Genomic DNA, 25,213 nt, shown 5'->3' on the forward strand with positions numbered 1-25,213 from the left:
ATATTCTCTCATTTATACATTTAAGCAGTTGAGGGTAAAGGGGACTTGCTGAAAAGCCCATTTGATTGTTCTGGGATTTGAACTTATAACCGTTTAGAATTAGATGTTTTAGAAGCCACTTCCAATACTCTACATTATTAACAGGAAATAATACTGCCTGGTTGTAGATAAGAGAACAAAATGCCAACACAATAGCCAAATGTAACTTTCCAAAAAAAACATTCTTCAGAATATCACGATAGGCTTAGAATACTCTAGGCTTTCGTTCAAAAAAAGAAAATGTGCATACATGGTTTGGCCTAAATTGAAAGTCTGATTTGTCAGAAAGTCTTCTCCTTTTGGCTTCTCCCACTAGGGGTCGCCACAGCGGATCATCCGTCTCCATACTACCCTGTCCTCTACATCTCTTTTAAACCAACTTCCTGCACGTCTTCTGTGATGAATTATCTTTTTATAAAATGAATGCACGTAGCTTTGAGGACCTTTTTCAAATCAGTTCAATTGGTCTAAAAACCAACATAGGAATTTTTAGTATTGTAGATGTGATACAATCCAAGTGTCGAAAGTAGCCACCCGAAGCCATGCCACGTTTGCAAATCGAACCCTAGAATTCTATACATTTTACAATAAAATTTGACTAAAACAGCACTAAGAAGAACTCGTTCGTTTTTTTTCGAAGACGTTGCTTGAATGCATTCTTTGTTCTGACTTCATATGTGAACACAAAAAATGCAGTAAAAGAATGAGCCTTAAATGAGCGGACGACACCAAAAAGCCAATATCTGTTGGTTAAGTGTTTTCCTCCTGTAACATTCTTTTCCTTAGGTATAGAAATCAGTGTTTGCACTATCACTTTTTTTAATCTAAGTAACAAACCTAATTGATCAAAACGATTATTCATCGCTGTCAGGTGAGCACAATACACTACATATATTAATGCTGGCCTATTACAAGTGTGCCAATACTTTATATATCATTTTTGATTTTTTTTTTATACATTTCATTAGAAGAAACATAAACTAGCTGTTATTTTATCTAGATAAAAAGAAATTAAGTTTTGTAGGCATATGAGTTGGGAATATTTTGTCACAAAAAAAATAAAAGGAAAAAAAAATTATTTGTATTTTTATATATATATATATATATATATATATATATATATATATATATATATATATATATATAAAGAAAGAAAGAAACCTTCTAAACTATATGCAGTCATCCTCCTATTTTAATGGCAAAGCTCAGGCTGTGCTGAAATATCATTGTCCAAAAAAAAGTGTAATTCAATATGCCTTGCTGCAGCGTAAAGGGGTTTTTGCAAAGTCAAAAGACACTGGACGTCCAATATTTACTCTGATGAAAGCGTTATATATTTGTACGACGTGGTTAATAGCCATACGACTTTTTATTTTTTTTACGTTGTAATCATGAACGTAAATCCTGAGCTTTGCACTTGGTGAAAAAAGATATTTATATATATATATATATATATATATATATATATATATATATATATATATATATATATATATATACACACACACACACACGAAAAGCCCTCAGTGCCCTACAACACCGCTCTCACTACATGAAGCACATACAGATTATTCACAGCAGTCTTTACATTGGTATTCGTCACATTAAAATTTTCCCAAAAATCCTACTCTTACAGCTGAAGTGTATTTACAGGATTAAATTGGCACTTAACAATTACATATAGATGTCTTTCATTAGCTGTTTGATTCAAAAATATCGCTTTGAAACACTGTCTCAGATGCATTGCAACATCTCTTTCAACATTTTTTGGATTTTTTTTTAAACTTCAGTTGTAGGAACTGGGTGATCTTCCTGCCCAGTGTTCAGGCCTTCATATTTGCTCATTGCTAGGAGGGGAAAAAAAAGCCTTTAGTCCAGCGAAAGCAGAGGCTGCATGTTCTCCTCCTCGCTTTTGATTTTCTCTGGCCGTTTAAGAACTCCAGGCTCCACCACAGACTGGGACCTGCACATATGAATAAAATATGATCAGCATCAGAAGAAGCAGTTTCAGCAAAAAAAATCCATGGCATACATATTTTATTTTTTTCTTTCCTTCTGGTTTCTGCCTAAAGCCAGAGGTGTTCTGAGTATAACTTATACTTTTTATTTTTTTTTAAACCAATTTGTGCTACAGTAGCTCTTTTAGGGCCATGTGGCCTAATCTTCCCATTTGAATGAGCCTTGTGCACCCATGGACCTGTCACCAGTTGTCCTTCTTGATCCGCTTTTATATAACACTAACCTGCAAGACCTGCTTTATGGAGATGCTCTAACCCAGTCACCAAGCCATCGCAATCTGGGCGGAGTCATTTGAGCTTTTACACTTGCCCATTCTTCCTGATTTTCTGAATCCTCTTGATCCTTCATTCTTTACGCATCACAATTTCTTCTTCTATGCATCACAATTTTACCCTTCAGAGCCATTCATGTCATTCGACTTGCCCATTCTTCCTGATTACAGCACATCAACTCCATCAACAAAATAATCATTGTTTTCGCCTTTACCTGTCAGTGAATTTAACGTTATTGCAACACCTGACTTACTCTGTAAGAACCAGTATACAAAATACCATTTAGAAAATGCAGAAATATTATAACCTAATAAAAACCTAATTGCTTGAAATGGTGAGATATCAAAAGAGAGATGTTTACTAGAAACTATCAAGTATTACATCGAAAATCTAATATATTAAAATACTAATTGCCGAAAATCAAGATAATTTGATAATAAGTCATTATAATGCAATCAAATATGTATAGAATGTCTTAAAATATGAATTATTTTCTAGAATAATGTGACTGTCAAAATAATGCAATTCGTTTTAAAATCAGATATAAAACTAATATAATGGGATATCATCTTAAAATAATGAGACATTAAGAGATATAGCTTCGAACATTGTTGATAATAAAAATAATAAAAATAATTGAAATAATAATGTGTATATTGAAATACTGTTAAAATTCTCTCACTTTGATAGTTTAGGGTTTTTATAATATCCATGGTCAAACAACAACAACAACAAATTAAATATATAAAACAACAACAACAACAACAACAACAACAACAACAATAATAATAATAATAATAATAATAACAATAATAACACTTACTGTAGAAAAGGTAATTTTTTCACCACTGGCTACAAAACTGCCCTACTTTAGATTTATTCTACTGTAGCAGAAGCCTAAGCTGTTTTGGAGACAGAACTCTAACATTCATCATGCACAAATCTGGGGCAGGTCACTGGGAAATTTAAGTGGGTGATATTTGCTACATAATAATGATGCTAATCCTAAGTACAGATCTAAAGGGTTTGCAGTTTGTAGTATGTCATTTGTTAACTGGAATCAAAATATCTCTTTTCAGTAGTGATATTGCAGAAGCATTATGTCTGTCTCTAGTAAGTTTGAGGCTTGATCGATTTATGAGGAATCAAATATTGGATATGCGAAATGTTTCATGAAAATCGTTTTTGGAAAAGTGTCAGGATTCATATTTAATCAGTGGTGGATGAAGTAGATCATTCCTGTACCTGAGTAAAAGTACACATCTCTAGCTAAAAAGTGCTCCATTCACATTTCTACTTGACTAAAAGTACCAAAGTTTTTATAGTATGAAAATGAGAAGTAATTTATGAGAATTATACATCAATAAATGATTTTCGACACTCATTACTCCTGCACATTATATATTTATAAGCAAAGAATTTCCTATCGTTACAGACACACATTGATAGAACCCTTACTCTACACACACTAGAACCGTGAGGATGTTATGCATAAAATAAAACTTCCTTCCTTTTCCCCACTGAATTTATAACCAACACTATATATTATATATAAGCTTTAATATGTAATGCCCTCAAAACACACTTCCATTCTAGTTATTGCTTATTTTTTTAAGGTTATTACCATTTTCCACTACCGTAATTTCCAGACTATTAAGCACACCCATATATAAGCCACGCCCACTGAATTTTACAAATATTTTAATTTTTAACATAAATAAACCGCACCTGTCTATAAGCCGCTTAGTGTCTACACTAATTTACTTTACACAGGCTTTAACGAAAGACAAGTTACACAAGGTGTAACGGGTGAAATATGTTGCACTTCCTTTGGGAGCATAGCGGTATTTTGGGAATAGCCTGCCACTGCATTTTTCCAGTATTACTGCGTGTGTGTAAGACTGAGGATTATGTGCTTATTATTATTTTCTGATGCTCATTTCTAAGTTTCTTTGACTAACCCATAAAGCTGTTGCCAAGAAAAATAAAAAAGTACGAGTTTTGGAAACCTGTCTGTGCTTATATGATTTCTGTTGCAACTGGAGTTAGCGAGCTCTCCTTTCACCCAGACTCAACACGTTACAACGGCTTGTATCTAAACAGTAGCTGACCAAGAAAGTCATTGTTCACTGTCTTCCTCCTTCCTTTCACAACTATTTCTCTCGGGAGTTTATCTTTTGGCATCGTCGTGCGTTTAAAAATCACAGATGGAAGTTTTTTCTCCCGATGCCGTGCAGCTCAGAACACAGGTGAGGTGCGTTTTTTCATTTCCGTTCGGAAATTTCATTGGTCTAATGTTATGGGGTTCAGTTTTTTGGCTTGAAGTTTGTGAAACCGGGAAAAACACAGGACAAATTCATAAATTAGCCGCTTCGTTCTTTAAGCCGCAGGGTATAAAACGTCGGAAAAAAATAGCGGCTTATAATCCAAAAAATACGGTAATTATAATTCACAAGCTAAATTCTTAAATGACTCATTTGTCAAACCATAAAATCTAGAGTAGTTTTATGTTTTTAGTCTTGCTGAAGCTGAATTCCTTCTGAGATCAAACGTGGTAAAAATGCTAGTTCTGCCTAAAGTTTGCTAAATCCTTGCTAGCTACATTTCATTACAGAGTGAGTGTCACAATCTGATGGATCGTTCGGAAGTCTGCAGCAACTCAAATAACCACCCTTTACAACCGTGCAGATCAGAAAAGCATCTCCAAAACTAAGGTTTTGTACTGTACTGTAAATTCTCAGGAGATAGGAAGGCAGAAATGTCACAAGAATGAATGTACCTATATAGTGAGAGCCACCTCAAAAGAAAGATGCAACCTTGATGTTTTTTGACTCTTAATGGACATAAGCTGTAGATTTTTTTGTGACCAGAGGAGTCTGAGCCTCCGGGCTGTAATCTTCTTTTTCAGCCAGATAATACTCACAGAGCAGCAGTGAAGGCAGAAGTCAGATTGATGCTAAAGGGAATCGCATGTATTCATGCTCCAGAGAGCAGCTTGCAGCAGCAGTGTATCACTCACTGAAGGAGGCGCATGACAGCATCCCTTTTTTGTCTAAAGCACCTTTCATGGACCAGTAACTCGAAAAAGCCCTGAAGGCAATCGGTAAGACAATGAGCTGGAACTTCTAGGCTTGTAAATGTGACCTAGTCTAGCAGCTAACAGATAAAAAAAAATATATATATATATATATATATATATATATATATATATATATATATATATATATATATATATATATAATAAAAAATGACCTTAGTATTATAGAAAACAAGAACAGATGCTGTAATAGTACACAGGTCATTTTGGAACTTCTAATCATTAGCACTTTTGGTAAGTGAATCAATAATATGTCTTTAAGCAACCTGCTGATTGTCTGCAGTTCTCCTCTTTAATATCAACACACACTAAAACACAACGATCTCCATAATGTCTCCTTAGTATCACACCAACCTCCTGCAACATCCAAGAGCATATAATCATTTTAACCTGATTGCATCATAACTAGTGTTTTGTTAGCACTCACATTAGCACTCACCAATAAACCTGATTCTGATTAGCACTCACATGCACCAGCTTGCACTCCTACTCATGTGTTTTGCTGTGATCCAGACTGGTTTTTGGCATCGGCAGCCTCAACACTGTCTTTAGTTGTATTTCTAAGCCCTCTGCTTAAATATGCCTAAATATTGCTGCACAGCCCTCTTAATACATCAATGCAGTACTAACCATGTGCAGATGCCGGATTTATGCTGCTTTGTCACAATACATTTCTATCTAATTGAAGAAATTAGAATTTTGAATGAATATAAGTATAGAGAATATAGAAAGTTGAATGAATGGTTATTTGGTTTTTATAATTAGAATTACATGATCAGATAACTGTAAATTATAGTATACTTATTATTATTATTATTATTATTATTATTATTATTATTATTATTATTATTATTGTATATATTATTATATAGCTGTAAGTCCCATTGGAATGAATAAAGTATCTATCTATCTATCTATCTATCTATCTATCTATCTATCTATCTATCTATCTATCTATCTATCTATCATCTATCTATCTATCTATCTATCTATCTATCTATCTATCTATCTATCTATCTATCTATCTATCATCTATCTATCTATCTATCTATCTATCTATCTATCTATCTATAATCTCCATTAAACTTGACCTAACCTGAAACTCTAAAATGAACACAGCCCTAACCCTTTACCTTAACCCTAATCTAACACAAACCCTTACTCTGAAATAAACCTGTGCCTGTGTTTAAACCCTAACCAAGCCCTAATCCTTTACTTACACCCTAATCTACCACTAAACATAACTATGAAATAAACCTAACCCTAAACCCCTCAACCTAACCCCTTACCATAAAATAACCCTAAACATAAACTAACCCTAGCTCCTAACTCTAAGCTAACCCTAAACTAACCATAAACTAACAACAACCCTAAACCCTGACCCCTAACCCTTTACCTTAACCCTAAACCTTCACTAAACTAGCACTGAAATAAACCTAACCCCTAAATTAAGCTTAACACCTAACTAAAACCAGCCCTAGCCCCTAACCCAAACCCCTAACCATAAACAAACTCTAACCTAAACCACAACTAACTCTAACCTCTTACCAGAAAAAAAGCCTACCCCTAGCCCCTAACGATAAACCTACCCTAACCTCTTACTGAACATAGGCCTGACACCTAAACCTATGCAGAATCATTAGTATTTCCCACTCCAGGTCTAACGCACCCCATAACCTGGATGCTCCTGCTAGGTGATTAAGACTTAGTGCCATAAATGGAGCATTTATCGAATAAATAACTCCAAACATACACTGAATACGACCTAGATATTCTATAACCTAGAAACACAAACTTTTTGAAACCACCTTAATCTCAGACCTGTGTCTGAACTAAAAAGAAGCATAAATGAAGCAATTAACAGATCAACACACTGACCGTTTCATGCTTTTCGGGGACAGATCTTTCTCCAGGTCTTTGACAGAAAGCGTATAGGACTCAGGGCAGTAGTCACTCTCCTCATCATAGGCATGGTCAAGTAGAGTCCTGGCCCATGTGCCCATGTCATAGGGGGGCATCATGCCACCCAACTCAGAGGGAAGAATCTCTGGCACGATCAGCTGGTGTAGACTATTCAGATTATTCCCATGCATAAAGATCTGGATAGTCAATACATCAGAAAAACAAACAGTCAATACCCAGAGGCTCATCCAGCAAATTCTATCATTCTATTCATTTGGGTGTTAATCTGATTAGCTTTTTCTCTCCGTTGCACCCTGTTTTTCATGTCACTCACCCTTTCACTCACCCTTTTTCTTGTTTTGTCCTTCAGGAAAGGCCGGATGACTGTGTACAGAGCATGGATGTACCATGGCTGGTTGACAAAATGGATACCGCCAAACCTGGCTGGGAAGCTGTCCTGTACGGAGCAGAATAGAGAAATTATTATTTCTTCGGTTTTGCTGTCTGAATTCAAGTTATAGCCACCAAAATACACAAGACACATAGATCAATCAAAATCATATTAATAGGTACAAATAAATATCTCAGAACAGTAATTTCCATACAAATATCACCAAATTGTTCATCCACCCAGTTTTTTATTAGAACCTCACATCTATATGAGAGTGCTGTTAAATTGATGAATTTGATTGGTTTAAAGGGTGAAGCTTTATTTTCAAAATCTGTGGTAGTAGCTCTGGTTGCAAGACGAAACAGGTCCTTATATTAATTGTAGTATATAGTTTAATACACATAGTTATTTAGTTCATACTTATTTAGTAGATACAACATCATCTAACCTAATATTACAATACAAAAAAAAATAAATACTATGCTTTAACAAAGAAATATATAATCAGTTGTTTGGTTATGCTTTCTTTATAAATATTTTAAATCTATGCATCTCCAGTATAATTGCTGTAATTATTTGATATGTTTTTCAACACAGGTAAGAGTTCAGGAAAGGAGTTAAGGCTTCAATTCTGGGTAACAAGACAATCAGTATTTTTGGGATCAGGGATCAATTTTGTGTCTATCCCACAACAATTAACTTAACAAACTGCAAACGGCTAGGATGAAGATCTTTTTAAAAGTATTGGGATTGTAAAACCCAATTATTTTCTTTACTTTTTTTGTTTGTTCCAAAGATTAGTTTTTGTTCCTTGATATTTACCTATAGATTTGTTAAACTACTAATTAGAACATGGCGTTTGTGGTAAAACCCACCCATTTTTAAGTGAACAAAGATCTTGAAACAAGTGACAAGTGTTTCTGTGCTCTGTTGGATTAAACATCTAATAACCCTGACTGTCTAATTTTGGTTTGCGCTCTTGTTTTCACGTGTAGACTCTGCAATTGTTGTTAAAAAAGATAAACAAACATGAAGACCAGAGAGCTGTCTGCGGAAGAAATGCAAAAGGAGGGGATGTACCTTTGTAGGTATTTGTTATTAGATGGTTACTTTTAAATAATTTTAATTGACATTATACAGTCTCATTCATATAATAGTAACAAATAAAATCTAATATGCTGAATATTTTTGCTCCTAGAAGATTTTTCCAAGCTGGTAGCAACTATTTTATAGACCGGTAATGGGTTGGGGATCTCTGGGAACCTCTGATTTAGGATGCTAAAACCTTTTAAAGTACCCTGCATATGGAAAAAATATGTATCTTTTTTACAAAATGTTTAAAGAATTATTTTTTTGAAACCTTGAAACCTTTATAAAAACCCATTCTGTATCGAATGAATAACTCCATGTAGAAAAAAACAATATTTAGATATAGAACAACACTTGATTTACGACCCACCAATAAACCCACTGTGAAGCATGCAATAACATGGAGTCACATTTTCTGCTATTGTGTTGTTTTCATTTCAGTGTTAAGTAATTATGTGGGTGTTTGCAATATTAAAAAAAGGTCTGTTTGCTATGCTCTGTTGCCATTTGGGAAGTATAGAATTAAGATAAGTCTCAGGGCTTCTTCCTGTTCTCTAGTTAACTGTACACATTCACTAAATAAACTGATTACTGGACAAAAAAACAGATATCTTTATCAGATTACTTGGAATCCAATAACAGCTCTAATTTAATCAGAGATATCAAAAGTTTGACCACATGAAAAATTGTGTAATGTCTAAGGAAGGGATCATATTTTTCCTATATGTGTAAAAACACCAGCTATTGCAGCTTTATGCATTTTTTATTTTGATTTATCTGTTAAACCTAAAGTAAAAAATTACAGATTTTTGTTTTACAGAATGAAATAAAATGTGTTTTATGAGCTTTATTAGAATTGTGAGCTTGATAATGATGTTGGTGGAGAACAGATGTGGGGATTAGGATTTGACTGTAGACGCTCACTGAAAATCTCTTTGGCACCAAATTCCACACACATGAGGACTGGACACGTTTTAGGACAAAACTCCAGTGAAGAGCCTCAAGGCATTATCTAACACAACACACTCTACACACATACACTTTTCTAACCCTGAAGTGAATTAATGCTGAAATGTATCAATACAGTGGGGAAAATAATAATTTGATCCCCTGCTGATTTTGTAAATTTTCCCTCTTAGCCCCATTTTTAATGGTAGGTTTAATTTAACAGAGAAAGAAAAAAAATCCAGAAAAAAATAATACATTTATATTAGATATAATTATATAAAATTTTATCGAGTAAAATAAGTATTTGATCTACCAACCTGAAAGAATTCTAACTCCCCCATACCCAAATGAGTTGTGTCCCTTTAAGAAAGAACTCCTAATATTAACTCATTATGTTCCCTGGTGGTCTAGTGGTTAGGATGCGGCGCTCTCATCGCTGCGGCCCAGGTTCGATCCCCGGTCAGGGAACCAACCCCGCCACTCTTAGTGCCGGTCCCAAGCTCGGATAAATAGGAAAGGCATCCAGCGTAAAAACATGTGCCAAATCAAACATGTAGAGGATCTGCTGAGGCGACTCCTAATGGGAGAAGCCGAAAGAAAGTTTTTTGTGTATAAAAGACACATGTCTCAAACCTCTCCACCACCATGGGAAAGACCTGCCAAAAGATGTCAGGGACTAGACCCTTGCAAGCAAGAAGTTTGGTGAAAAAGAGACCACTGTTGGCACAATAATTCGAAAATAGAAGAGATACAAGATAAGTCAATCGCCCTCGCTCTGGAGCTCCATGCAAAATCTCACCTCATGGGGTAAGGATGATTCTGAGAAAGGTGAGGATTAGCCCAGAATTACACAGGAGAAGCTTGTTAATGATCTCAAACCATTGTTAACACACCAAAGTGCTCAAGTGCTCAAGAGTGCACATGAACAGGCAGTTTGCCAACAAACACCTGAAAGATTCAGAGAAGGCTTGGGAGAATGTGATGTGGTCAGATGACACCAAAATTTAGCTCTTTGGCATTAACTTGACATTAACATCATCCCTAATGTCAAACATGGAGGAGGAAACATTCTGCTTTGGGGCTGTTTCTCTGCTAAGGGTACAGCAAGACGTCACCTCATGAACGGGGCCATGCACTGTAGAATCTTGAGTGATTATCTCCTGGCCTCAGCCAGAACACTGTAGATGGGTCGTGGATGGGTCTTCCAGTATGACAATGACCAAAAACGTACAGCCAAGGCAACAATCCGATGGTCTTGTAGACCATTGCAGCCTTGCGCAGTCTACAATCTTGTCCCTGACTTCCTTTGACAGCTCTTTGGTCTTTCCCATGGTGGTGAATTACTAAAATAAATAAACTAATTAAATGAGATGCAGCTGTATATATTATAGAAATATATATTTATAAATTATATATATATATATATATATATATATATATATATATATAAAAATGTTCTAAGTCAGATACAGTTAGTTTCTTCCTTTTTTTTGTTATATGGGATTCTAAGCGGTAGAAGTACATTTCTAGAGCACTGACCCCTTTTTTTTATTAATAGCAGCTACCACATACCGCTGTACGAGGCTAGAAGGCAGCTCCAGTAAAGAAGCTGAATTCGTCCAGATGGAACACTGATGGATGTTAAGTGGAAATAAAGCCAGTTTTATTTTGTCTCAAATGTTTTGCTTTACCCTTTGCTGAATTTTTTTTGGTATACTATAATATGCAACTACAGTATGTTTGTGATCACATGTCAAAAAGATCAATTCCTTCACACATGCAATCATTCATACAATCTATTTGATACATAGTCACACAAAACATTCTCACACTTATTTAGACCTAGCGCCAATTTCAAGAAAACGTGTGAAAAAGTGTAAGTTGGAAATATGGAGGAGTCATCAAGATCTCAAGATCAATTAATTCAGCCTGGAGAGATAATATTTTACTCAATGCAGACATGATAATAAGAACATCAGCACACAACAGGAAAGCAGTATGCCATGAATATAACTAAAGCACCGCAGGTGTTTTATGTGCACATGGCAGATTTGGCCCGTTAAGATAAACGGATTGACTCTGTTGTAAAGCAAAGTGTGTAGACAAATATAACCTGAATTTAGCAGCTCTATTTTCCAGCCAGACAAATAATTACTCTGTCTCCTACCTCTTAGTCCCAGTTATGTCGTGTACCATTTCTTCAGCACATATACTGGAAGCTTTTTGCTGTTCCAGTGGTAACTGAACATCAAGATGGGCAATGAGCACTCATGTATACATAGAGACAGTCTACTTTACTATCTCTGTCAATCTGTAAATCTGACTAAACTCAAACATTTGAAGTAAATACGTGATTATTAGCTAACAGACCACATCATTACCATTTCACACAAACAAAAAGGTTTTTGAATGAAGGAACATTTTCTGCATTTTTGACTCACTTTTCTGACACCACTTTGCTGTTATAGCATTAAATTATAAGTTTACTCATCAAAAATTCCCATGTTTTTGCTTCCACTTTTGTTGCGTCTAGACCTTTTTTTTTTAGCTAAAAAACCACCTTTAAAACAATCCTGTGCTGACGATCATAAAAACAACCTGATGACAGTAAATGCAAACCAAATAAAAAGCAGATCAGGTGGGACATGCAGACAATTTGTACTAGAATATAATAAAAGCAAGAGATAAAAAAGGTATAGATAAAATAACCTCCTCTCCTCTGGGATGTTCAACTACACTTTGGAGTGTGCTTGTGCAGATTTGTGGCGTTCATTCGGCCATAAGGGTGTTAGTAAAGACAAGTACTGACGAAGGTGAGGTAAGAAAACCTGGGGTGCAGTCAGCATTCAAATTAATCCCAAAGGTGTTCAATATAGTTGAGGTCAGTGCTCTATAGCAGGTGATCTTTCACTCCAACCAATGTAGAGCTATCTTCATGGAGCTGGCTTTGTGCACATGGGCATTGTCATGCTGGAACTGGTTTGCATCACCTAGTTGAAGTGAAGGAATCATTCAATGCTATCACATCCTATACAACTGTGTGCCTATGAACTTTGTGATAACAGTTTGGTGAAGAACCACATATGGCTGAAAAGACAGGTGTGTCCCAATACTTTTGTCCATACAGTGTAGAGATAAACAAACAAACAGACAGATTGATAGATCAATAAATAGATAGAAATAATAATAATAAAAATGTGTCCGAAAGAAAGAAAAAGTAAAGCTATACTTTTCTATACTGTTAAATACACAAAGATCGCTTACACCATTTTTATCAATTCACAAGGATAAAAAAATAGTTTCACAATTCAAATTATTGTTCATTTACTTGCATAAAGATATTTTTGCAAGTCACACAAAATAATAAATTTGTAGATGAAATATTGCAGTCAAAATATTACAATATTTTCAATTTAGAGAAATTGTGGCTATTCGTTGGTTCTTTCCATTAAAAAAATACTGCATACAACCACTAGTGGTGCTGTTACACAAGCGACACAAGCCCATAAAATTATTGACCTTACAAAATGTTTTACTGCAAATACACCTAATGTGCATGACGATGACAAAAAGAATCATACATTGATGTCTTTTTATCTTTTAAAGACAGACAGGATGCACGCTTGTATCTGCTGCCCTATGTATAAGTAGATAAGTCGTTCAAAGTCAGTAGATAATTGAGATCTGAATTCTCCTCAATCACTTTCAGTAAATGCTTTATCTTGATCACGTTGAGCTCTGAATACAGATTTCTTTTTTGCCATCAACACATTCACCATTTGCTCTTAGATACCTCAGAATAAAGCTCATTGTTGCTCTCATCTCTTGTTGCTGCTCGGATTAGATAGCGTAATCTACATAATGCAAGAGGCTGGATGATCTATTTTTAGAATCAACATTAAAAGCCTGGTCCATCTGTCCATCTGAATTGATCTATAAGGTCATAAAGAGGTTTGATGTATAATGAAAGTTAAAAAACCATGTCTGATGCTATATGCTCATTATATATTCTTTATGAAGTGCCTTACTTCAAACTACACTATTTGTAGCTTCATTATTTGTAGCTATTTTCTACACATATATGGTCATCTCTAAGATGCATGTAACCTTTTATTCCTTCAGAAGTCCTTCTAAATCTTAATATAAAATCATTTTAGTTAACATTTCACCAACTAAAGCTATTAAGGGGTAAAAACAGGAATGTATAAGACATTTTTCCATCTGTGTACACACACCGTAGATTGTAATATATTCCTGTCGGACCTACGTTAATTCTCTAAACACATTCACACCCTAGGTCTTATAAATCTGTGGTAGTTGAGTGACATGAGTGTGTTTCTTTCTGTGAACGCAGCCCATCTGGAGGGTGCATAGCATGGCGGTTGGACAGGTTGCTAGGGAAACTCAACATGGGGTGGGATGAGGAAGATTGGTCAGCTCTGATTGGCTGCCAAGCGTGGGGTATTTCTCAGGACGAAGACAGACAAAAGGCAAGTCCAAGACACTGAAGGAAAAAACAGAGGCCTGCAGGAACAAAAGAGGTGCTCCGTGAGAGACGGCCTCACTCTCTTTCCTCCATTAGTCTGAGGAGACCTTGTCTGCTTTTTGCTTCTGCGAAAAAACAGCCATTTTCTACGCCTTTTAGGGCCTCATTTGGCGACACAATATATACTTATGCTGCTTTCTCATAGGCTCATTGCTAAACACTATCCTTGTTTTTTAATCAGTTTGTTTTTATTCGCCTGTGCAAATCACAAAATTTCAGCATTCGTTTATATCATAATACATTTCCTCACATACAGAACGTACTTCCTACCGCCCCGCACTCTCTGAGGTAAATTTAGATTAGAAAAAAAGCACAAAAAGCCCCAGTGTAGAGCAGAGCTGTGGTTGGTGAATGATAGATCATGTGTTAGATTCAGGCGTGTGGGCGTGCTGCTGGAAGAGCCCTGTGAGTAAAAACGCATATGTGCTCCAGCTTAGAAATAAGTCACCGTATTCCCACAGCACTGCAAAGAAAAACTAGAACTATGACCTTAAACGTATACTTCAACATGTCATACTGAGGAAAGCAGCTGTATCTTGAAATGCTTTGCAAAACAAAACATTATATTCATTCCATCTGCTTCGAGGCAAAAAAAAGATGGACTGAATGAGAATCACCAACTCCTTTCTTGTGCCCCGAAAGCAGTTTAGAACTGTCGAGACATGGACTTGCCAAGACTAAGTTCTTTTAAATACTGTAAGTTGTGGTGTGGCCCTAATGGATATGACTTCTTTGTCCAGCACATCCCAAAGACATGTAAGCATGGGCACTCTGACCACTCAACAGCCATGCAAATCCACATGCAATAGTCTGTATTGCACAGTGTTCTGACACCTGTCATTCTGAGCATCAACATTTTCACCAATTTGTGCTACAGTACCATTTCTGTGGGTTCAGACCAGATAGATAATGTACATTTTCCATGTACATTAATAAATCTAAGGCACCCATGATCCTTTAAATGATTCACAAGTTTTCCTGTTTTGGACCATTTTTGGTACCAACCACTGTATACCAGGAACACCACAGAAAACCCGTTGTCTTGGAGATGCTTTGACTTAGTTGTCTAGCCATCACAATTTGGGTCATATGAAAGTCCCTCAGATACTTACACCTGCCCAGCCCATTTTTCCTACTTATCAACTAGAACTAACTGTTCACATGCTGCCTAATCTATCCTACCTCTTGAGAAGTGCAACTGTATAATGATTAAATCTCATTCACTTTTCCTGCATTTATCCAAATTATAGATGGAAAGTAATTTTTTTATTATAAAAAAATCACTTTTATAACTTAGGGTCAAAAATGTAGTTTCTCTTACCATTTGTATGTAGCATATTGTATATGTACACAATTCCAAAAATAATAGATGCAGTATGTAATTTAGCATTGTCTTGCTGAAATATTTAAGGCTTTTCCTGATAAAGTCATTGTCAGGATAGAAGCGTATGCTGCTCTAAAATATATATACTTTTCATAACTTAAGTCAAGCCGGATGGTCCTTTAGCTCTTTAGTCCAGAGGACTTGCCATCCATTGTTTTGTTTTTTTTAATTACATTTTGATTTATCTGAACACCAAACAGTTTCCCCCTTTGTCTTTATTTACATTTATTAAATGTGCTTTGGCCCAGACAAGACAGTGGTGTTTCTGGATCATCTTCACATATGGCTTCTTCTTAGCATAAAAGAGATTGAACCTGCATTTGTGGTTGACACATTTAAATATTTTTTACAAAAAAAAGACGAGGTATTTCTAAACCCATTGCAATGATTTCCATTATAGAACCATACCTGGTTTTAATGCAGTGCCACCTGAGGGCATGAAGACCACGGGCATTCAGTGTACATTTTTGCCCTTGTCCCTTGCATATTCAAATTCAAGTTTTATTTGTCACATAGCAATTCATACAGAGTATGCTTTTTTACGACTGTCCAACATGTAAACATGAAAAATAGAAATAGAATAGGTAAGGAATAATATAATTTATATACACAAATTGCACAGTAAGGGATGGATATTGACAGACGTACAGAAGTGATCCAGTGTGATTTGTCCTTAAAGTGTGCTGGTATAAGGTACCATAAAGTGACACAAGAGATTTCTCCATATTTACAGATTTATTTATGTAAATTGTGGATATTTAAAGAAAAAAAAACTGTTTCAAAATGTGTAGACACTGTTTTTGAAGTTTGATGAACCTCTGCCAATCTTTACTTCTGAGAGAGTTTCTTCTCCAGCTTTTTGTTCTTCCAGTCCCAAGTTTTGTGAGACATTGCCATCAAATGTAAAATTTCTTTGTTGTTTTCTTAAAATGGTAGATTTTTTAAGTGCTTTTTATGTGTGATATATGGGTTTATGAGATTTACAAATCATTGCAATCTGCTTTTATTAACATTTTACCAAGCGTTCAGCTTTTGTGGAAATTGGGATTGTATTATATATTGTAATTTCATGCTTAATATACAAGTTCTTGACAAAATCCAAAAAGAAAACATATAAATAAAGATTATCCCCTTAGATAATTAAACATTTATTTGTAATTGTTAAATGCATATTGTAAATTCAGGGTTGACAAATATAAAATTAAATTAAAAGAGCTATTGGGGCTAATTATCACTGTAATATTGGAAGCACTCATGTACAAACCTAAGTGCATATGTTTAATCATCTCTCTTATTCCATGTCTCAGTCACACAAACCTATTTGTACACAGGCGTAGATGCAATATTGTTCACAGCAGAAACACTACACTAATACATGTTGGAGAATTGACATAGCTACTTAAATAATTTAGTAATGTTTACAGTATGTGCTTGTGGTGCTTATTCCAAACTTGTGATAAATTTTATAAGACGCAGTGGATGCTGACACATACAGGAGTACTTCCTCGTCATGTCTAAACCCTTTGTTTTCTTTTCAAACAACTACAAAAGCACAGTCCCACTCAGTCGTTGAATGACGCATTCTGGAGGCAAGATGCTAATGGCAACGATCAATTATTCACAAGCTAATCTGTCTGAAGAGGCGCTGGAATGTGGAATGGGCTCATCACGGGCCGGCATTAAAATTCAGTCAACAGGCTTCACTGGAAGCTGTCTGCATGGCATATCAAAGCTCAGCTTCTGTTGTCTAAGGGGGAAAAAATTATACCGTCCCGTATGCAATTATGCAAACGTGGTCAGTTGAAAAATGCTATAGCTGGTGAAATGATGAAATTCATGTCTTAATGATGATACCACATGCCCTACACTTAATAAATTAATTGCATAATAAAATCATGTGTAACAATGTAAGGTGCAGATGATTCAGATACTGGTATCAGGTCCAATACCACACACATTTTTCTAATGCCTGTAAACATTGCGTAGATGACAACATCTGATAGCAGGAGACACTACAGTTTGTTGTGTAAGTCTAGTGTACTCTGTCAAGCGAATGAACAATGATGGAAATTGAATGACTTATCTGTGAAAATATCAAAAGAAGGTACTCCAGCATACAGTGAAACTTAGCATTGGGAGTTAAATGATACAAGCAAATGCTGGCTAAGTTACTAGACATTAGCGACACACAAGCCTAAATAAAAACAAGGGTTTCCAACTCATTAAGAACAACAAAGCACTTAACATATTATTATAAACAAGTGGTAGAAAAGTCTCCTTCACTGCAACCTTACTCAATCCAAGCTAACGAATGTAGCTAGCTAATACATTTCACGTTAAACCAACTAGCTAACAATTTAAAGAACAAGCCGAATTTATCTGTGTGTCATGTGAGTGCTGCAAAAAAATGTGAAACTTTATCAACTCTCTATCCAATATGTTCTCTCTATATCCGTGAAGGTTCCCTCTGGGGACTGCATGTATACATGGTACCCTGTGATGGACTGGTGTCCCATTCAGGTTCTACTCCTCATCTCATCCCTAATGTTTCCAGATAAAGTTTGGCTACACCATGAGCCTGAACTGAAAATTATTACCAAATACTGCAATGTGAATATAGAAGACTACCTTCCTGGAATATATTTACTTCTTACAGCAGGTTCAGCACTCTCATATTAATTTTTGCAGACCTCCAGGCAGTTCAGAATGAAATATCACAAAGAAAGGGTTTTAACACAATCAAGTTAAGTCAAAATTTAGTCAGTATGCTGACCCTGTAAGTGCAACACTTTTACAACAGAAACAATGCATGTCATAAAATGATTTAAACTCAAATGAAATAATTTTTATATTATAGCAATGTCAAAAAAATTTTTGATAAAATTTTTAAACATCACTGCATTTCATAAAGTAGGTGATAGTAAAACAGACTATATGGACTACAATTTGTGAACACCTGTTCATTAGATTTGTGTGTTTTTCAAACAACCTATTCCACATTAAATCCCCATTTGCTATTATATTAATCTCCACTCTTCTGGGAAGATGTTCCACTAGATTCTGGAGTGTGTTTGTGGAGATTTTTGCTCTTTCAGCTACAAGGATTTTAGTAAAGTCAAATACTTATGTAGGTGAAGTGAGGAGGCCTGGGGTGCAGTCAGCGTTCCAATTTATCCCAAAGGTGTTCAATAGGGTTCAATTAGAGCTCTATTGCAGGCCGTTCAAAATCTTCCACTCCAACCAGTGCTCGAATTGAGGGGGCTGGAGGGACCCCACATAAGGCATTAAGGACCCCTATGACAAGTAAAAAATAGTCTTAGGGGGGTCCCCAAGATTATTTTAGTAAACAATATATGATATATATGAATTGCACAACAACTGGGGACCTCCCATAAGAATTTGAGCACTGACTCCAACCCATGTAAACCATATCTTCAAGGAGCAGGATTTTCATTTGTTCATTTTTTGTTAAAAAGTCTTGCTTCTTGTTATGAGCCTTGGCTAGTAAATCCTTTTCTATTATGAAATTTTATTTAAAACTGTATAAAGATTCATTATGTAGTTCTTATTAAAACTTTCATTTAATAAACATAAATAAAAATATGTACGTATCATTTACATATAGAACCATGCACCATTTAGGTTCATGAATTATCAGCTCTAGTCTATGCCGAAAAAAAAATGTAAAACACTATCCTGTGTACTAAGTGCGTCTACTAATTGCAAAATTTTGTTTTTGTAATAATAACAGTGGTAACAGGTGTAAGATTCTGTCTAAAGCAAAAATGCTACAAGGCTATGATAAGTAATCACAATGGCACAATAGTCATCTCTAATTGCTATGCGGACGATGTTTCCAAGCCTCAGAACATAAGGCCAACTCTTGTTCGTGCACCTCACTGAGAGAATAGCTAATGCCCTTTACCAGACTTCCTCAGACTCAAGCACCTGCTTGAGACACAAAATTTTTGAGAGGCTGATTATGAAATTCAAACAAGTCCTGTGTTGTTGCACAATCAAAGTAGCATTAAAACAAACTGTAGTCTCTTTTGATATTTAGTGACTGATGGAAATATCCAATCTGACAAGAGAATATAAAGTTGTACAATGCAGTACAAAGCTAATGTGCTTTGTTTTCATCGTTTTAGTTACCAACAAACTGAAATTTGAAACCATTTATGATGATTTACTTCTACACTAAATGGACAAGATTTTGTGGGCACCTGGTGATTCATAAGTGCTTTTTTGAACATCCCACCCCACATTTAATTCCCATTTGCAAGTAATAATAACCTACATTCTTCTGGGAAGATGTTTCACTAAATTTTTAAGTGTGTTTGTGGGGATTTGTGGTAATTCAGCCACAAAGGTGTGAGTAAAGTCAGGTACTGATGTAGGTGAGGTAAGGAGGTCTGGGGTACAGTCATTATCCCAAAGGTGTTCAATAGGGTCAGAGCTCTATAGCAGGCCACTAACCATCTTCAACTCTAACCCATGTAAAGCATATCTACATGGAACATGTTTTTTGTGCACAGGGGTTTTGTCATGCTGGGACAGGTTTGGGTCTCCCAGTTCAACTAAAGGGAAAATGTAATGCTTCCTCATTGGAAGATTCCTATACAGTTTAATACCTGCAGTTTGGTGAAGTGCCACATATGGCTAGAAAAGTCAGCTGTTCCAATACTTTTGTCTAACAAACTTGCCTTATAACAAATCCACTCAGATTGTGATCTAAGATCACAATATTAAGAATTTCTTTAAGCAGCCTAGCTTTTATCATTTATGTATGTAGGGTATTTTCTTTTACATCATGCTGTATCATTGAGTATTTCATCAATGTGTGATTGTTGAGATATGGTTATTTACCCTAGCTATGTAAAAATTCTAAAGAGACAAGTGGGACAAATAATCGATTACAAATAGTCGATTACATTCATGTAATTATCTATACAGGTTGAGACTGACCAATCAGATTTGAGATTTCAACAGTGCCGAATTGTAAAAGGTAAGAACGCCTTTCCTGTACATTAAACTTAAAAAATCTGATTTGTTTGTTCATGATTAAGCTTATAATGCAAATGAGATGTCTGTAATGTTACCTGTAAGCCCTCGATGGCCAATCTCAGCATGCTTGGTGTGAGTTTAGAAGCTTGCTTGAATGTGAAATTGCTCCAGTCGATGATCAAGACAAATCCATTAACTTGGAGCTCTGGGTCTTCAATCATGGCCTCCAGTGACAACAAAATGGCTCGCAGTATATCCACAAATGTGTACCTGAAAACATACATCAGCTTTTAGTTTGAAAGAGGAAATGACATGGTGGACAAAAAGTTTTTTAACCCTTTCAACACACTTTTTCATCACAATGTCCAAAACATATTGTCTTTGTCCAGCATCCTAAAGCTCAACAATAAATCAGAAAAATGTGCTAGGCTTTAACACAGTACTGTATTTGATCTGGCTGAGAACGTAAAAAAAGGAATGAAAATACACTGACATTGTTTTCAGCAACACTGAAAATCAATCAGGCTAATTGAGGCCCCTCTTGACCCTCTTGCTCCATGCCTCTTGTTTTGGGAAAGGATACAGACTTTGCTACTCTCAGAGGCAATGTTGTGACTCCCTTTGGTTTCAAATGCTCTTTAGACTCAAGTGAGGCACTGTGTACACTGCTGAGTCTAATGAGCCAGGATTCATTAGACTCATCTCCGTCTATTCACTACAAATGCACATGCACTTGTTTTTTTACTCAGTTGTACACAAAAGGATGCAGTTATTTTATCTACAAAATATAAACGCTGATAGGAATCTTTATAGTTGTCCTCTTTTTCCCTTTTCTTTTTTGCCTGAGAGCTAGTGTTTGTGTGATAAGTTTGAATAGGGCTTTCTGTATCATGGTTTGACTTGCAATTTCTTTAAACCTGTGATGATGAGTCATGGCTGAAGATCAAAGATTTCTTTTTCATATCTCAAACCAAGCTATGATTTATACATAGTTAAAATCTCTGAAGCTTAAATCTTTTAGTCTCGAGAAAGGATGCTTATAAAACATATTAGAACTGGGGTTTGATGACGTGCCTCATTGCGCATTGTACTGCAAGGTTTAGATTTTCACATATAACAAATTAGCATTACTGCATATTATAATGTATTGTAAAATATATTAATGCTATGCAGTATTGTCAAATAATAGTGAACTTACTGGCCAGTTCCAGTTAAATGAGATGTCACTACGATGTCCAGCTTTTCATTTTCTCTCCTCATAATACATTTAACATTTGAGGCATTTGGCAGATCCAGAGAGATTTACATTTATCTCACTCATACAAGTGAGCAGTTTAGAGTTGAGGGCCTTACTAAGGGGCCCAGAAGTGGCAGTGGGATTTGTACTCACAACCATCTGATAAGAATTCCAATATCTTCCCCATTGAGTTACACCTACCTTTGCCTGATCAGGATCATTTTATTTATTTTAGAGAATACTGAAAACTGGTTAAAGGATGTGAGAATTAAAACAATCTCCATTAAAACCAACTAAAAAAATGATAGGACTGTAAAATAAAAGTCAGCATGTTCATAGTAGGAAACCTTTTTATCTCCAGAACCCACACAGAAATTATATATATATATATATATATATATATATATATATATATATATATATATATATATATATATATATATATATTTTTTTTTTTTTTTTTTTCCTATGTAGGTTCTGAAGATAGACATTTAGACATTTTTATATATCATAACACATAACTGTATTAAGTCGAATAGCCCTCAAGAAAATGTGACTACTTGCTACAACAAATCTTTCTTCTCAGTGCTGAAATGCAGACCAGTAGTGCTGAAGGACAGCTCAAATGCTCCAGGCCTTTCCACACCATTAGCTCCATTATGGTTTCCAGATGAAAGTGGCTGTTACAGTTAACACAGTGTCAAACTTGCAAATCCGTAACCATTCACACAGCTTGGTTTATAAGAAAGGTTGCAGATGGTAAGGTTAGGGTATCAATGTTCATATTGTTGTTTTGGAGTAAAGTTTTATAAAATTCACTCGAATACAATCCAACCATCAGCATCAGTTTCTCATTTGATTATAAGAAACAGTAGGATTTTTACTTTTTTGGTAATAGATTTGTTTAAACACAATGTTCACTCAGGCTAGTTATAGTTTCTTGTAATAAAATGTATTTTTGAATCCAAAAATTCATTGCTTTGTTGTAGGTAGAATAGGATTGTGTTGCACACAGTATTGTGGGGAAAAAATACTATTTTACCAAGTATTGACCAGCAGTCACATGCCATTTGGTTTGACCAGCTGCCAAATCATAAGCTGAGCTGATCAAACAAGAAGATTTGCTTTATCATGTATTTAAAATAATAAATAAATGTTTGACATTGTCTTATTGATTTGCTGTTCGGTTATTTTGTTAAATTCTATATGATGTATGATGTTTCCAGCCAGTCAGCATGGTTTATCTGCTTAGTTAATTTTTAAAGAAGGTATGGTTTCCCCCAACGAACACAAGCCTCACCTTCAAGGGTTCAATACTGTTTTTCTGATATTGTTGTAAAATTGTGTGATGCAATTAACAATATAAAGTAGAATAAACCAAGACAATTGTACCACGTAGTGATAATAACGCAGTTTGGTTCCAACCAGCTTTGTGCCAAAATGCAAGCTGAGCTGGTTAAATCAGATGATATTTATGATATTATCTTGTAAATTAATCAATAAATTATTAGGAAATTCTTACAGATTTATGGATTTATTTTAAAGAAATTTAACATGATGTAGAATTTTTCAGCTTCAGCTCTCAACCCCTTGGATTTTCGGTCCAGACGGACAGAATCACCTTCATGCTTGTTGCATTGTTTGTACTCAAAGATATCAGGTACAGGAACAGATCATTTTCACCAAGCGGTGATGATTCTGCAGCTTGGTCTGCTTGCTAAAAGACAATTTCGAGCAAACCAAAAGCCTACTTTTATTAACTAATAAACTGATTACTACAGTAAATGTTTGAGGATTTCTTCTGAAACAAGATCATATGATGGAGAAGCTACCTGCTGGTTAAAATGTTCAAGATGCTATCTTTGATTAGACCAGAACCAAATTGGCAACCCAAACCCAAAATCCCAGCATCACCTGCTCTGATCCCAGTTGGCAGCGAACAGGACCATGATCTTCCTGCCGTGTCGGTCCAGATTGGAGAGCACCCCAGGGAAACCGTCTTTGAGGGCCTGTTTGATACCAGGCTCTGTGGCCTTCAGGTTCTTAAACATGTCCAGGTTCTGCTGTCGGTACTCGAAGTATTGTGCGAGCAGACGGAACGCCTCGAAGTGGTTGAACTTGCGGGCGCGCAGGAAGCGCAGGATAAAGGCGTCGTCCGTGCGCAAAAAGCCGATGTCCGGCCGCGTAATGATCATGTCCCGCACCTCCTGGATGTCCTGGTGCAAGGTGTCAGGGTTCTCTTTCAGCTCAGCCTTGGCCTTCTCCAACGTCTCGGCGGACAGACCCGCCTGTAAATGAGTCATCGCGATCGAGAAGAAGAACAAGAAGAGAACAAGAAGGGTGATATCCTAGGATTTGTGGATGCGTCCTAAATAAGACGCCACTTTAGATCCCGTCCTGAGATCCCACACATACACACGCGCACGCACACACACACACACACGCACACACAGAGTAATTTCCCCCGAATCTGAGCGTCACCTGGTTGGAAAATCAAGAAATAAAGAGGAAAAAAAAAAAACACCATTTGCGGCATCCGGTCCAAAATGCAAAACGATTTGGATCAGTATCCGAGAAAAAGCCTTTCTTTCATCCAAACAAACTCTCAGATAAGATGACAAAAATCAGGGATCAGGGTTTAATAAACCCCTTCTTACGCTATACCACGCTACCGTACACCGCCAGGCAATGCGGCACCCTGCAGAAGGATCACATGGAGAAGGATAGAAGTCCTCGGGAATCAGCGGCCCATCAAGCATCCCATCCCAGCGTTTTCCTCCTGCTGTCGCAGATTTCCATCATGTGTTCAAAAGAGAAAGAGAGAGAGAGGAAGGCAGATTTGCATTAGAGATGCTCAGGCTGCTTTTGTTGATGCTTCTGCTGATGCTGATGCTGCTGCTGGTGGTCAAGATGATGGCGCTGACGATGAGGATGCTGATGCTGATGAAGATGATGATGCTGCTGTTGCTGATGATGATGGTGGTGGTGCTGAGAATGTGACTGACAAAAGACAGGGAAAAAAATCCCATACGGATCCGGTCACACACCATCCATCCATTCAGCCAGCACGTGGGGGCGGGGCGGGAGGTGTAAAAGGAGAAAGAGGAGGAGGAGGAGAAGAAGGAGGAGAAGAGGAAGAGTACTCTTTTTAGTCCTAGGATCCCTTTAAAGCGCCAGCTCAGTGTTAGTCCTTTAACACTATAACATTTAGCGAATATATGTGTGTGTGTGTGTGTGTGTGTGTGTGTGTGTGTGTGTGTGTGTGTGTGTGTGTGTGTGTGTGTG

At 36.2% G+C, this 25,213-nt stretch overlaps 1 protein-coding gene across 1 annotated transcript; it reads right to left on the minus strand.

Moving 5' to 3' along the window:
* Positions 1–1,546: 1,546 nt before the first annotated feature.
* clvs2 (clavesin 2) lies at positions 1,547–25,012 on the minus strand. Its single transcript, XM_046835731.1, has 5 exons — positions 23,843–25,012; positions 20,787–20,961; positions 7,676–7,786; positions 7,306–7,526; positions 1,547–2,002 (listed from the first exon to the last, which is right to left on the minus strand). The coding sequence occupies exons 1-5, from the start codon at positions 24,229–24,231 to the stop codon at positions 1,909–1,911; spliced, it is 990 nt and encodes a 329-aa protein (XP_046691687.1). The 5' UTR covers positions 24,232–25,012; the 3' UTR covers positions 1,547–1,908.
* Positions 25,013–25,213: the final 201 nt, after the last annotated feature.

The sequence above is a fragment of the Silurus meridionalis genome, chromosome 23 (genome assembly GCF_014805685.1).
Source record: "Silurus meridionalis isolate SWU-2019-XX chromosome 23, ASM1480568v1, whole genome shotgun sequence".
NCBI classification, from domain to species: Eukaryota; Metazoa; Chordata; class Actinopteri; order Siluriformes; family Siluridae; genus Silurus; species Silurus meridionalis.